The sequence below is a fragment of the Limulus polyphemus genome, unplaced genomic scaffold (assembly GCF_000517525.1).
Source record: "Limulus polyphemus unplaced genomic scaffold, Limulus_polyphemus-2.1.2 Scaffold2072, whole genome shotgun sequence".
NCBI lineage: Eukaryota > Metazoa > Arthropoda > Merostomata > Xiphosura > Limulidae > Limulus > Limulus polyphemus.
This window is the reverse complement of record NW_013667682.1, coordinates 1-13,725: the sequence shown is the minus strand read 5'-3', so window position 1 is coordinate 13,725 and position 13,725 is coordinate 1. Positions and strand designations below refer to the sequence as shown.

The following is a 13,725-nucleotide window of genomic DNA, read 5'->3' as shown; positions in this document are numbered from 1 at the left end:
TAGGTGTTTTTTTCCGATATATATTTCATATCTAGGTGTTGTTTTCCGATATATATATTTCATATCTAGGTGTTGTTTTCCGATATATATATTTCATATCTAGGTGTTGTTTTCCGATATATATATTTCATATCTAGGTGTTGTTTTCCGATATATATATTTCATATCTAGGTGTTGTTTTCCGATATATATTTCATATCTAGGTGTTGTTTTCCAATATATATATGATTAGCAAACTACTTCTGTTTTGAAAGATAGATGAATGTATTTTTTAACCGACATTTTTCGATTCCTTAGGATCTTGGCGGAGTTTCAGACCCGGAAAGCTTACCGTATTTGTGTAAGGAATCGAGACTTGTTCAAATATCTGCTGGCAATTGTTCTGTTTGTTGTTGGCTACATGTCAGCTTGGACAGCTGTCGTGGTAGATAGCACCGCCGAAGGTCTCAACGTCCTGGAGAAACGCAACACTGTGGAGGGACTGATCTTTTTCACTTGCAGATCACTCTGGTGGGATTACGTTACTGAACTAGGCAAGTCAGACTGGTATTGAAATACATTCATTTGGAATTCGCCTGCTTTTAAATATCTTTAGATACGTTTATTCCGCCGTTCCTGGTGTACACTTGTCAACTTATGGTTGTCTCAAACGAAAGTTGTTTTTTCTTGTTTTTTTTTTATAAGGTTTGTCACACAAATTAGCATGAACGTCAGTAGGGACTGAATAACAAATCTTGTTCACACTTACAACCAACGCTGACAAACTGAAACTTAACTAAGCCTCGCTCTCCAAGTAGGCTTGGCTCAGTACGCCCAACTCTATCTTAAGATCGGAGAAGGCTTAGCGCTGTTGAAAGGATTTCGTGATAAGCGCGATCTCTATTATTAGGTTATTTCAAACGAATTGCGATGGTTTCTTTTATTATGTAAATATGATATTCTTCAGATGTGTCCTTAAACCATTCAGAAGCTTAATTTACATTTGAATAGATTTCAAGTTAAATAATGTCGTCCATTCAAGTTAACCTCTGTTGAAAAGTAAAGGTCAGAAAAATTTCATCAAATTAAGAATTATTCTAAAAACATTTTCGTGTCTATTTATATATTTCAGAGATGGAAAGAGATAATCAACTCTTGTTCTTAACCAATTGATTATGTGGTATTCTCAGATAAACTGTTTTCTGCACAAGTATCGGATAGGTAGGATTAACAACAGGAGAATCAAGCAGGAAAATTGTGAAGTAAACCTGAATTTAGCTAAAAGACCGAGTCTTGAGCTAAGAAATAAACATATTTTACCTGTGATGTAAAATGAAAAGCCATTAGTTGCAAAGCAAAAACTAAACACAGTGTGCATAATTGCGTAGATGCTGGGACAGTCACTTTCCTACTGCATCAGTAAATCATCAACAGTTGATGCTCGCAAGATGACCTTCCGTTGATCAGCTCACTCCTGGAACCAAGTAGGACTAAATGTAGCTCTGTTCTGACTAAACCCGACACCCTGTTCAAAAAGGTAATCTTGTTGTTGTTGTTTTTTTCCGAAAAATTATATATACGTTACGATATGAATGGTTATTCTCGTACAACAAAGGCTGTAACATCTAGATATCATCCACTCGGCCAGCGAAGGACAATGCATTCAACGACTTATTTCGACACAGTGTGAAGTTGCAGCAACATTCCCCTGGACAAAGTATATTCTACCTGCTAGAGAACAATAAAGTCACAAAAACAACTAGAAAACAATATCAATGGTTTTTTGAACCACGTGTTTATGCCACAACTCCACAGAAACAGACTAAACGAAAACGTTTATAAATTCCTATGTTAATAAAAGTAAATAGAAAACATGTGACATACCTGCATATTAAAGTTGTATAGTTTGTCCTTAATCCTTCGTAATCATGACATTGCTTTCATTATCGGTCTGCCTACCTCTATTTCTGAGAGTGTATCTGCCTTCTTGTCTGTCTATTTATCTATGTGTGAATGCATTCTTATCTATCTATTCAATTCCTCTAAAAACACACTGTCTTCGACATTAAAAGTCATGTGTGTATTGATCCTTCATATGTTGTTTGAATCACTAAATTTTTCTATTTTTTCATTATGCTCTTGCTGCTGAATTACATTCTTAGAACAAACAATGTATGTGAAGCTACCTAGCGGTGTTATTCTCCTCAGATATTGTGTGTGTGTGGAGCTACCTAGCGGTGTTATTCTCCTCAGATATTGTGTGTGTGTGGAGCTACCCAGCGGTGTTATTCTCCTCAGATATTGTGTGTGTGTGTGGAGCTGCCAAGCAGTGCTATGCTTCTTAAGTACTGTGTGTGTGTGTGGAGCTGCCAAGCAGTGCCATGCTTCTTAAGTATTGTGCGTGTGGAGCTGCCAAGGATTGTTATTTTCTTTAGATATTGTGTATGTGTGGAGCTACCAAGCGTTGTTATTCTCTTTATGTGCTGTTTGTGGAGTTATCCAGCGGTATTATTCTCTTGAACAAGTATAAGTACTCACCTTTGTTAAGATCTGGCCTCACAGTGTACGGAATGGAGTATTAAGACTTCAAGTAAGCAATATCTCGTCATGCTCTAATCAAATTGAGCTGCAAAGAAACATAAAATAATGGAACTTCATACTGACTTCCACAAAGAGAAGCGATACTCCATTTAGAATTCGAAAAACAATAGGTGCTAATTTCTGGTGAGTATTACCAGAAGTTCTCACTTGCTTCTACTCCAGACTGCATTAGTATTTACAGATGTTGTTTACAGAGTTATCCACGAATACAGAAGGGCAACTTCGGTAGCTCATTTAAATTTCCTGCATATGCAACAGTTTATAAAAGTCCTATGTTCGTGTATTTGTAAGTTGTGTAAATTTTAATACGAATATAGTCTTAACTGATCTCGTTAAAAATACTCTTTTACATTCTAATGGTCGTTAAGACAATCAACTTTAAAATTCGAAGGCTAAATCGTTCGAGAAAATTCAATTAAATAAAGGAGAAAAGTGCCAGTAATTTAGAATTGAGTCTGTTGAGTTTAGATATCTCCTACATTACAAAATAGCCTAATGTTTCTGTCAGGCGACCCAAAAGTAGTGTCATGCGCAATAGCGGTCTTAGTGGACGCCAGTCATGCACACAAAGACAATCATATCAAAGTCTACTAATGAATTGCAAACTAGTGGAGGATTTTAGGGGACCTCTCCCCCTCACAAAGAAAATTATATATATAATTAAGGATTAAATTAGACGCCTAACTATTATTTTAATTTATCAAATCTTGTAGCATTCTTGCAAGAGATAGAAACGATGAATGCATCTTTATTTTAAATGTTATTTTTAACTCACTAGTACGAAGCTCTCAAGTCCAGCACTCTTTACGTAAAGAATTCTCCAGACAGAAATTTGTTACATGAAGTTTCAGAACTTCAGGAAACTGGAGATCAAAGTTTGATCAACGTGACATCTTAAAAGATTAAGGACTTGCCGTGGGCTGTCTTACGTAAAGCTACCTGAATAATGGTCTAAGAATGCTGTGTTGCAGAGAACGTTTATTATAAACCAGACAGCCTAACTTTTGAAACTTCAGCTGTTCTTTGTATTTGAACTTTAAGAAAAGATTTTCAACCACGGATAAGCCATGTTCTGATATCGTGTAGAAAAAAAAAATGAGGGAGGTATTTTATTTGTTAGTAATATTGAAGCAAAATGTTAATAAATAAATAAAAATAAAACAACCGTGGTTAACTGAGACAGTTTTAAATTCTGTTATATAGATGATTCATTTCTTTTCGTTAAAAACACGCATAATAAAATGTTTAGAAGCGAAAAACTTTGGCAACAAATTCAGTGTCTCAATAAGCACATCGAGAACAAATCGGTGAAGAGGAAGAGCAAAACGATCAGATGTGTGGGGATGTAGAAAAAAAAGGGGGATCTGATCAGTGAGAAGGAAGAGTAAAACGATCAGATGTATCGGGATGTAGAAAAAAAGGGGGATCTGATCAGTGAGAAGGAAGAGTAAAACGATCAGATGTATCGGGATGTAGAAAAAAGAGGAATCTGATCAGTGAGAAGGAAGAGTAAAACGATCAGATGTGTCGGGATGTAGAAAAAAGATGAATCTGATCAGTGAGAAGGAAGAATGAAGCAATCAGATGTATGGGGATGTAGATAAAAGGGGGATCTGATCAGTGAGACGGAAGAGTTAAACTATCACATGTATGGAGATGTAGAAAAATTAGGAGATCTGATCAGTGAGACGGAAGAGTTAAACTATCACATGTATGGGGATGTAGAAAAATTAGGAGATCTGATCAGTGAGACGGAAGAGTTAAACTATCACATGTATGGGGATGTAGAAAAATTAGGAGATCTGATCAGTGAGACGGAAGAGTTAAACTATCACATGTATGGGGATGTAGAAAAATTAGGAGATCTGATCAGGGAGAAGGAAGAGTAAAACGATCAGGTGTGTAGGGGTGTAGAAAAAAAGAGGAACGAATCAATGAGGAGAAAGAGCAAAAAAGATCAGATCTGCGGAGATACAGAAGGGTCTTGGTAAGACGTTAAAACATGGGGAGTTGTACAAAACGAGTGCTATCCTCAAAATTATTGAGGGGGGGGGGCGTCCGTATGTTTTAAACCCCGTTTTTAAAATCGTTTAGGCACCAACTTTCTTCTTAGTTGCTGACTGTTTTTAATTAGAGGGTCCTCAGTAACAAAAATAAACAAATAAAAATACCATCATCATTGCAGTTAATCCGATTAATTAACATTTACGTAATATTTTTTTTTATGTTGAATATTTCAATCAGCAATAAACATAATACTACTCAATACAATGCAATATATATGGACACCACTGGTAGTGACCAGTATAAAAACAAGTCGATAATTTGAGAAACATTAATGGGTAGAAAAAAAATGAGATCTTTGACTAAATAAACAGGAAAGCCGGGAAGTAAAACGAAAAGTTCATTGAAGAGGTGTGAATGCATAAGATCCAAAAGGAAACAAGATAAACGAACACTGTTACTTTTAATAACTGTAGAACATCTAGTCGGAAACATCGCTAACAACGAGAGTATCAGACTGATGACGTAGTCAAAGAAACATTTGTAGTTTGCCCGTTACTAATAGTTAAGACTATTTGATATTAATTGTAATTAATATCTTTAAAATTTTAATAACTCTTCTTGTAGACGATATAACATAATTTCGTACACAATTAACCTCAAAATAAATAGACTGTAACCTCATAATTCATACTCCAATAAAATTAAAATTGAGTCGAGTAAAATTGCCGGATGACTAAAGTGTGAATTTCAACCCAATTGAGATTCCTCCTGGCGACTGATGTGTGAACTCCATTTCCTAAGTAAGATCTTCCTAGTAATAAATCTGTGAACTTCGCTCCATAATAGCGTTCCTCCTGTCAACTAATGTGTAAACTTCAAACTAAATGGGGTTCCTCCTACCAACTAACTTGTAAATTCCACTCCCTAAAAAGGTTCCTCCACTACTGTGTGAACTCCATCCCCTAAAATAGGTTCCTCCTAGTAAAAACGTAATTAGATTCCCTAATGAGATTCCTTTTGGTGACTGACGTGTCAATTCCACTTCCTAATGAAATTCCTCCTGGCGACTAACGTGTGAACTTCACTCCAAATAGGGTTCCTTTCGGCGATTAACGTGTCAACTCCAATTCCTAATAAATTTCTTTTTAGGTGACTAATATGTGCACTTCTTCCCAAATGAGGCTCCGTCTGGTGACAAATTTGTGAGCTACACTCCTTAATAGAAATATTCGTGTCACTAATATTAGGTCAATTGGTTTCATTACTTCGTCATATTTCAGCATTTAAGGCTTTAACATTAAAGTTGTTTGTATATATTTAAACAAACAAAAAATTGAATAATTATTTAATAGTTTTAGTCTAAAGTAAAACTACTTGGGAAAATTTTCCAAATCGTGTGCCGTATATCCAAGGGATTGTGTTTCAATTAAAACACTACAACTGAGCAGCCAGTAAACCCGCGCTTTCTCTGGGACGAAAAATAAACAATAATTAATTGGATTTCTAACGGCCAAATTGAAATTCCGTTTCGTTAAAAAACAAAAAAGGAAATAAAAATCATGCCTCACGAGACAACGATTTCATCAGGAAGTTTATATACTGGTTTTTTTCACTTCGTAGAAGGTTGAAGTCGCATACTGATAATACGTTTATCTGTTCTTTCTTTATACTGAATTATTTGATCCTAAGCCTTATCAGACACGTAACGGACAAATTTTAAATGGATTAATAAAGTTCGTGGGTTATTGAAAAAAAAAGGGGAAGAAATTATTTTATTTTAGGACGTAAATAGATTGATATCACTTTCAGTTATGTGGGGGGGGAGGTGGTAATTAATTTTTGTAATTAAGGAGCTTTAAGAAACGAAACTGGCAGTAGCCTAAATTTATGTCCGTTATCACCACAAGAATCTTGGGTGATCGTTCAACTTCGTGATAACTGTTGCTTTTTTTAACCAATAACTGTTTTACCACTTATATAACTTTAACTCGTACAACTTCAGTATAACGTGAAACTGTTAGTTTCATTGACCAGTAAATGCTAGACAGCTCATACAAATTGTTGGTGTTCCATAGCAGAAATGATGATATAATTAAGTCGACAGAGAAAGGTACAACCGGGCAACATTGCCTTCTCTATATTTCATTACTATCAGGTTAGATAATTCCATCTATAATTAAGTCGACAGAGAAAGGTACAACTGGGCAACATTCGTTGCTATCAGGTTAGATAATTCCATCTATAATTAAGTCGACAGAGAAAGATACAACTGGGCAACATTCGTTACTATCAGGTTAGATAATTCCATCTATAATTAAGTCGACAGAGAAAGATACAACCGGGCAACATTCATTACTATCGGGTTATATAATTCCATCTATAATTAAGTCGACAGAGAAAGGTACAACTGGGCAACATTCATTATTATCAGGTTAGATAATTCCATCTTGTTTCTTAGAATGTTATTTTATGTCATATATTTCTTAGCCTATCGTCCAAGGATAAAGAAGTAAAACGTCATTGTTTATTAACATCTTGCATTTTGTTGAGGAACCTGAAATGTTAATGTATTTAATGAATTTCTCAATTAAGCCGATCAAACGAATTAATCTCTATAGTTTACGAATATGATATTTATATAAACATATAAATACTTGTGTCAGATGTATGAATTATCTTTCATTGGTGAAATTATTTTACAGAAATTACGTATTTTCTACTGACAGGTGAGCCTGCCATCATTACTTTCAACGTATTTGTTTCTGTCAGGTGAGCCTACCATCATTACTTTCAAGGTGTTTTCTTCTGACAGGTGAGCCTACCATCATTACTTTCAACGTATTTGTTTTTGTCAGGTGAGCCTACCATGATTACTTTCAACGTATTTTCTTCTGACAGGTGAGCCTACCATCATTACTTTCAACGTATTTGTTTCTGTCAGGTGAGCCTACCATCATTACTTTCAATGTGTTTTCTTCTGACAGGTGAGCCTACCATCATTACTTTAACGTGTTTTCTTCTGACAGGTGAGCCTACCATCATTTCTTTCCACGTATTTTCTTCTGACAAGTGAGCCTACCATCATTACTTTTAACGTATTTTCTTCTGACAGGTGAGCCTACCATCATTACTTTTAACGTGTTTTTTTATGACAGGTGAGCCTACCATCATTACTTTCAACGTATTTTCTTATGACAGGTGAGCTTAATTGACGTGTTTAACAAGTTTTATTCCGATAGATAAGCTTGGCTTCACGTCCTTAATATGTTTTCTTCCGATAGATAAGCTTGGCTTCACGTCCTTAATATGTTTTCTTCCGATAGATAAGCTTGGCTTCACGTCCTTAATATGTTTTCTTCCGATAGGCGAGCTTGGCTTCATGTTTTTCGGCATCTATTTAACCTATCGCATCAGGAACGCAAAAACGGATTATTTTCGAGAGAAAACCGTGCTTTGTGCTGCCATCTATATCGAAGTGATTGTCTCTTTTATAATACACGCAATCAGGTAAGCAAAATTGTTTTACTTTTAATAGAATGGGAACTTTAATCCAAAACGTTCTCCCTCTAGATGACATTCAACGTAAGCTTTTTTGTTCTTTTCAATAGTAGAAGATCAGTCGGTACGTTTCGGTGGTTTTGTTTTCAGAACCAAATTAAAATTTTCATCGTCACATCCACTCAGTTCATTATTTTATTTCACCCTCTGGTGGTACAAACAGAATTGTACGCTTCGTAAGCTTAATAAATTATGGTACGTTCTCCGTGTTTCTTAACAAAGTGTAACAGAATGTATAGTTAATTGAAACTGTTTTATAATTTTCATCAACGACACCAATTTGTTCTTTTTCTAAAATTGTGGATTAATTTGAGAACATCTCTGTTAATGAGTAATGATTTTCTTCTCGTGATAACATACGAATCTCTTGTTCGATGACGGCTGAAACCTCCGCTGTAACAAATCAACCACATACCAAGATATAAAGCGCGTGAGGTTTATGATATACACGTGACTTGCGAGATTTGATTTATAATTTGTGTTCTTTTGTGATATTTCAAAAGTCTTGCGTTCTCTTCTATCAATTCAAAACCGTTACCCATTTCATGTATTGATTGGCGTATTTAATGTCCAATAGGGAAAAACTTTACACTTTCATGGATCGCGGTAACTTTACCCATTTCATGTATTGACTGGCTTATTTAATATCCAATAGGGAAAACTTTACACTTTCATGGATCGCGGTAACTTTACCCATTTCATGTATTGATTGGCTTATTTAATATCCAATAGGGAAAAACTTTACACTTTCATGGATCGCGGTAACTTCTAGTTACATACCGCACCCACGGTATCGTGTTCTGAACATAATATGACTAAAGAACTAGAAGATATTCTGTTCCTAACTTAATGTGACTAAACACGATTACTACACCTACATGTTATTACGTTCTCAAAGTAATGTGACTAAACACGATTACTACACCTACATGTTATTACGTTCTCAACTTAATGTGACCAAACACGCTTACTACACCTACATGTTATTACGTTCTCAAAGTAATGTGACCAAACACGCTTACTACACCTACATGTTATTACGTTCTCAACTTAATGTGACCAAACACGCTTACTACACCTACATGTTATTACGTTCTCAAAGTAATGTGACCAAACACGCTTACTACACCTACATGTTATTACGTTCTCAAAGTAATGTGACTAAACATGCTTACTACACCTACATGTTATTACGTTCTCAAAGTAATGTGACCAAACACGCTTACTACACCTACATGTTATTACGTTCTCAAAGTAATGTGACCAAACACGCTTACTACACCTACACGTTCTTATGTTCTCAACCTAATGTCACTAAACACGCTTACTACACCTACATGTTATTATTTCTCAACTTAATGTGACTAAACACGCTTACTACACCTACACGTTATTATTTCTCAACGTAATGTGACTAAACACGCTTACTACACCTACATGTTATTACGTTCTCAAAGTAATGTGACCAAACACGCTTACTACACCTACATGTTATTACGTTCTCAAAGTAATATGACCAAACACGTTTACTACATCTACACATTATTATATTCTCAACGTAATGTGACTAAACACGCTTACTACACCTATACGGTATTATGTTCTCATCGTAATGTGACTAAACACGCTTACTACACCTACACGTTCTTATGTTCTCAACCTAATGTCACTAAACACGCTTACTACACCTACACGTTATTAATTCTCAACGTAATGTGACAAAACACGCTTACTACACCTATACGTTATTATGTTCTCATCTTAATGTGACTAAACACGCTTACTACACCTACACGTTATTAATTCTCAACGTAATGTGACAAAACACGCTTACTACACCTATACGTTATTATGTTCTCAACTTAATATGACTAAACACGCTTAGTACACCTACACGTTATTAATTCTCAACGTAATGTGACAAAACACGCTTACTACACCTATACGTTATTATGTTCTCAACTTAATATGACTAAACACGCTTACTACACCTACACGTTACTGTGTTCTCAACGTAATGTGACTAAAGACGCTTACTACATCCACACGTTATTAATTCTCAACGTAATGTGACTAATTACGCTTACTACACCTACACCTTATTATGTTCTCAACTTAATGTGACTAAAAACGCTTACTACACGTTATTATGTTCTCAACTTAATGTGACTAAAAACGCTTACTACACCTACACGTTATTATGTTCTCAACGTAATGTGACTAAACACGTTTACTACAACTACACGTTATTATTTCTCAACGTATTGTGACTAAACACGCTTGCTACACCTACACGTTATTGTGTTCTCAACGGAATTGACTAAACACGTTTACTACACCTACACGTTATTATGTTCTCAACGTAATGTGACTAAACACGCTTACTACACCTACACGTTATTATTTCTCAACTTAATGTGACTAAACACGTTTACTATAACTACACGTTATTATTTCTCAACGTATTGTGACTAAAGACACTTACTACACCCGCACGTTATTGTGTTCTCAACGTAATGTGACTAAACACGCTTACTACAACTACACGTTATTATTTCTCAACGTATTGTAACTAAACACGCTTGCTACACCTACACGTTATTATTTTTCAACTTAATGTGACTAAAGACACTTACTACACCCGCACGTTATTGTGTTCTCGACGTACATGTTCTGATTTTCTTTTCTTCCAGGCACTCAATGAGATTCTCCTTGGGCCCAGATTTTATATACTTTCTGTTCTTCATCCGATGCCAACTGACGGTTTCTGGTATTCTAATTGTAATCTTTGGTCCAAAGGTAAAATTTAACGTTCTTTGTCTGACTTGTTACGTCTCGTTCATTACAGTAACAATAAAACGCTTATATGTATTTATTAAGCTTACCATCTGCTAAACTGTTGACCCTACTCTGTCACACGAGAATCTTTTCTCGAGATGGCTGATGTAACACAAGATCACAAGATTGTTTACAAGCTTTCTGCTATAGTTACGGCTGTTTGGTATTCTCAGATACACTTATAACCTGACAGGTGTGAACAGTGACTGTTATAACTAGAGAACATTATGTAGAATTTCATACCTGGTTGATTTGAAAGAAGAGACTGGGTTTAATTTGGCAGTGAAAAAAAAAAAGTAACTCTTTAGGAAACAGGAGACAAACATACTAAATTTAATACGCCATCTTTACACAAAATGAAAGCAATGCTGTTTACCGGAAACTGGTGAGAGATTTCTACCAGCCAATATCCGGGTTTTGACTGAGAGAGTTAATTAACAACTGTATAGAAAGTAAAATAGGTCATTCCATCTAGAGTTCAAGCAATGCGTCTACGTCGCTTTTTATTATCTCATATAAAAAATAGAGAGAATTTAACCTCCAGGTATCGCTAACTCCTCACACTGTTGACTTTGATATAAAGACTTCCTTACAAACTAAAGTACGTAGTTCTATAATGACGTCTTTCTTGGAAACATCTGAGGAGATTAAAGGGAAATAATCTAAGACAGTGTGTAACTAGAACACTAACAAGTTAGACTCGTACTTCTTTCCTGTTAAGCCTACAGTAACGCTTAATCGCGCGTACGATTTGGGGAAAACTTTGAAAACGTTCAGTGAATATAAAAGGAAAGCAAAAGCAGCATCTGGTATGTCACAGCTGCATCATTTGCCTCTTTTAAACTTGTTAGCATGCTTATTAAAAAAAAAAAGAGGTCATACTTGAAAACAGCTGAAGTACCATATGAATTTAAAAGTCCTAGATGTAATTCTCAGTATGTAGGCTAGACCACCAGATGGCTAGAAATACGCATAAAACCATAAAAGGTTAGTGATTAATGATCATGAATCGAGCATACGGGACCATGTGCTAGGCTAGTGTGATTTAGCTATACATCACAGTTTGTTTAAGATTCTCGCTAGAAGGCGAGATTATAAGAGAGATTGATTAACAAACTTAAACTAGAGCAGAACGAAATTGTTGCAAGTTCTTAAAACTGTTATTACTAGGTAGTATTTTCATGCTGGTAATTCACCTACAAACCCTTTATTTTTGCACTTCAACTTATTAAGTTTGCTTCTGAAAGTTGGACCGGGCGTGGACTTGTAGTTGGCGTGTTTTGCTGCGGATAGAAAAAGGTCCAGTGTTCGAGACACGATGCTACTGAATCTGCTATACATTTTCAGCTGTGAGATAGTTATAAAAATGATGCTAATTCCCTCTACTTGGTTTAAAAAGCTGGACAAAGGACCATCTTGTGACGGCAGATACTGCTGGCTAGCTGCTTCCCGTTAGTCAGTAGTTTAAAATTACGGATGGCTGTGTCTGAACTCTAGGGTTTTCTGACCTGGTAATTTAGTTCATTTATGCAAATGTACCACTGAATTTAAAAAATTAGAATTTTAATTTGATCTGAAAGCTTTAGGGCAAATCAGCCTGGTGGTTAGGGGGCGCTCGACTCGCAATCTGTGGATCGCGGCTTCGAATCCCCGTCACACCGAACATGCTCACCCGTTCAGCCGAGGGTCGTTATAAGTGACAGTCAATCCCACTATTCGTTGGTAAAAGAGTTAGCGGTGGGTGATGTTGACTAGCTGCCTTCCCTCTAGTATATCACTGTTAAATAAGGGATGGCTAGCTCAGATAGCCTTCGTGAGCTTTGCGCGAAATTCAAAACCAAACCAAACTTAGGGGCTATTATTTTGAAGTCTGCTTTATGTATGTTCATAAATTTTTTTTACAACTTAATGATCGGTAGTAAACACAAAAAAATGAAAAACTAAAATGAAAGCTTGCTTTCTTTACAGGTAACTTAACAGTTAGAAGTTTCTAACTTACTGTAAATAACTATGGTAGGTAGTTGACTACTAATTAGAAACATATTAGGCATAACGGTATTGGACCAAGTTAGTAGGTAGCATGCTCGAAAATTCAGGGTTCGAAATACATTGCCGTAAAAACGAGCTCATCACTTTGAGACCGTGAGAGCGTCATAAGAGTGACGATCACATCCCACTTTTCGGTCAGATAAGAGTATCACAAAAATTGACGGTGCGTGCTGTTGCCTAGCTACCTAATGTCTAGTCTGTAAGTTCAAAATTAGGGACTATTATGCGCAGATATTGCTTGTGTAGTTTTGAGTGAAATTGTGAAACAAACAAACAAATAGTTTTAACGTTATTAAGCACATAACACTACTTTAGATTATTACGTGTTTGTACATAATAAAACACATTCAAACTTACAGTTAGTGTACAAGCGGCATTGCAAGCGCATTAATCTTACATGTGATAAATGCCATTTCATTATAGCAAATTAAACCAATTGAACTCTAAAAGGACCAGAAGCATGAAATAAATGAAAATTAGAATTCTTTGGGTGGAAGAGTTTATCAGTGTTTTAGTTATCATGGTTCTATCGTGTAATATATATCAAAACATACTCACCAGAAAGAAAGGAAACACATCCAGTCCTTTCTTTCTGGTGACATGTGTGCCAAAAACACATCCAGTCCTTTCTTTCTGGTGTCATGTGTGCCAATAACACATCCAGTCCTTTCTTTCTGGTGTCATGTGTGCCAA

General features: G+C 35.7%; 1 protein-coding gene across 1 annotated transcript in view; it reads left to right on the top strand.

Moving 5' to 3' along the window:
• LOC106465849 (probable G-protein coupled receptor 158) overlaps nucleotides 1–10,944 on the top strand; it is a gene marked incomplete at its 3' end in the record, with an annotated part of 80,134 nt that extends 69,190 nt beyond the window's left edge. Inside the window, exons 8-10 of the mRNA XM_013926090.2 lie at nucleotides 298–533; nucleotides 7,953–8,094; nucleotides 10,839–10,944. Of these exons, the coding sequence (XP_013781544.1) occupies nucleotides 298–533; nucleotides 7,953–8,094; nucleotides 10,839–10,944 (484 nt within the window). The remainder of the gene's footprint in view (nucleotides 1–297; nucleotides 534–7,952; nucleotides 8,095–10,838) is intronic.
• Between the last annotated feature and the right edge of the window lie 2,781 nt (nucleotides 10,945–13,725).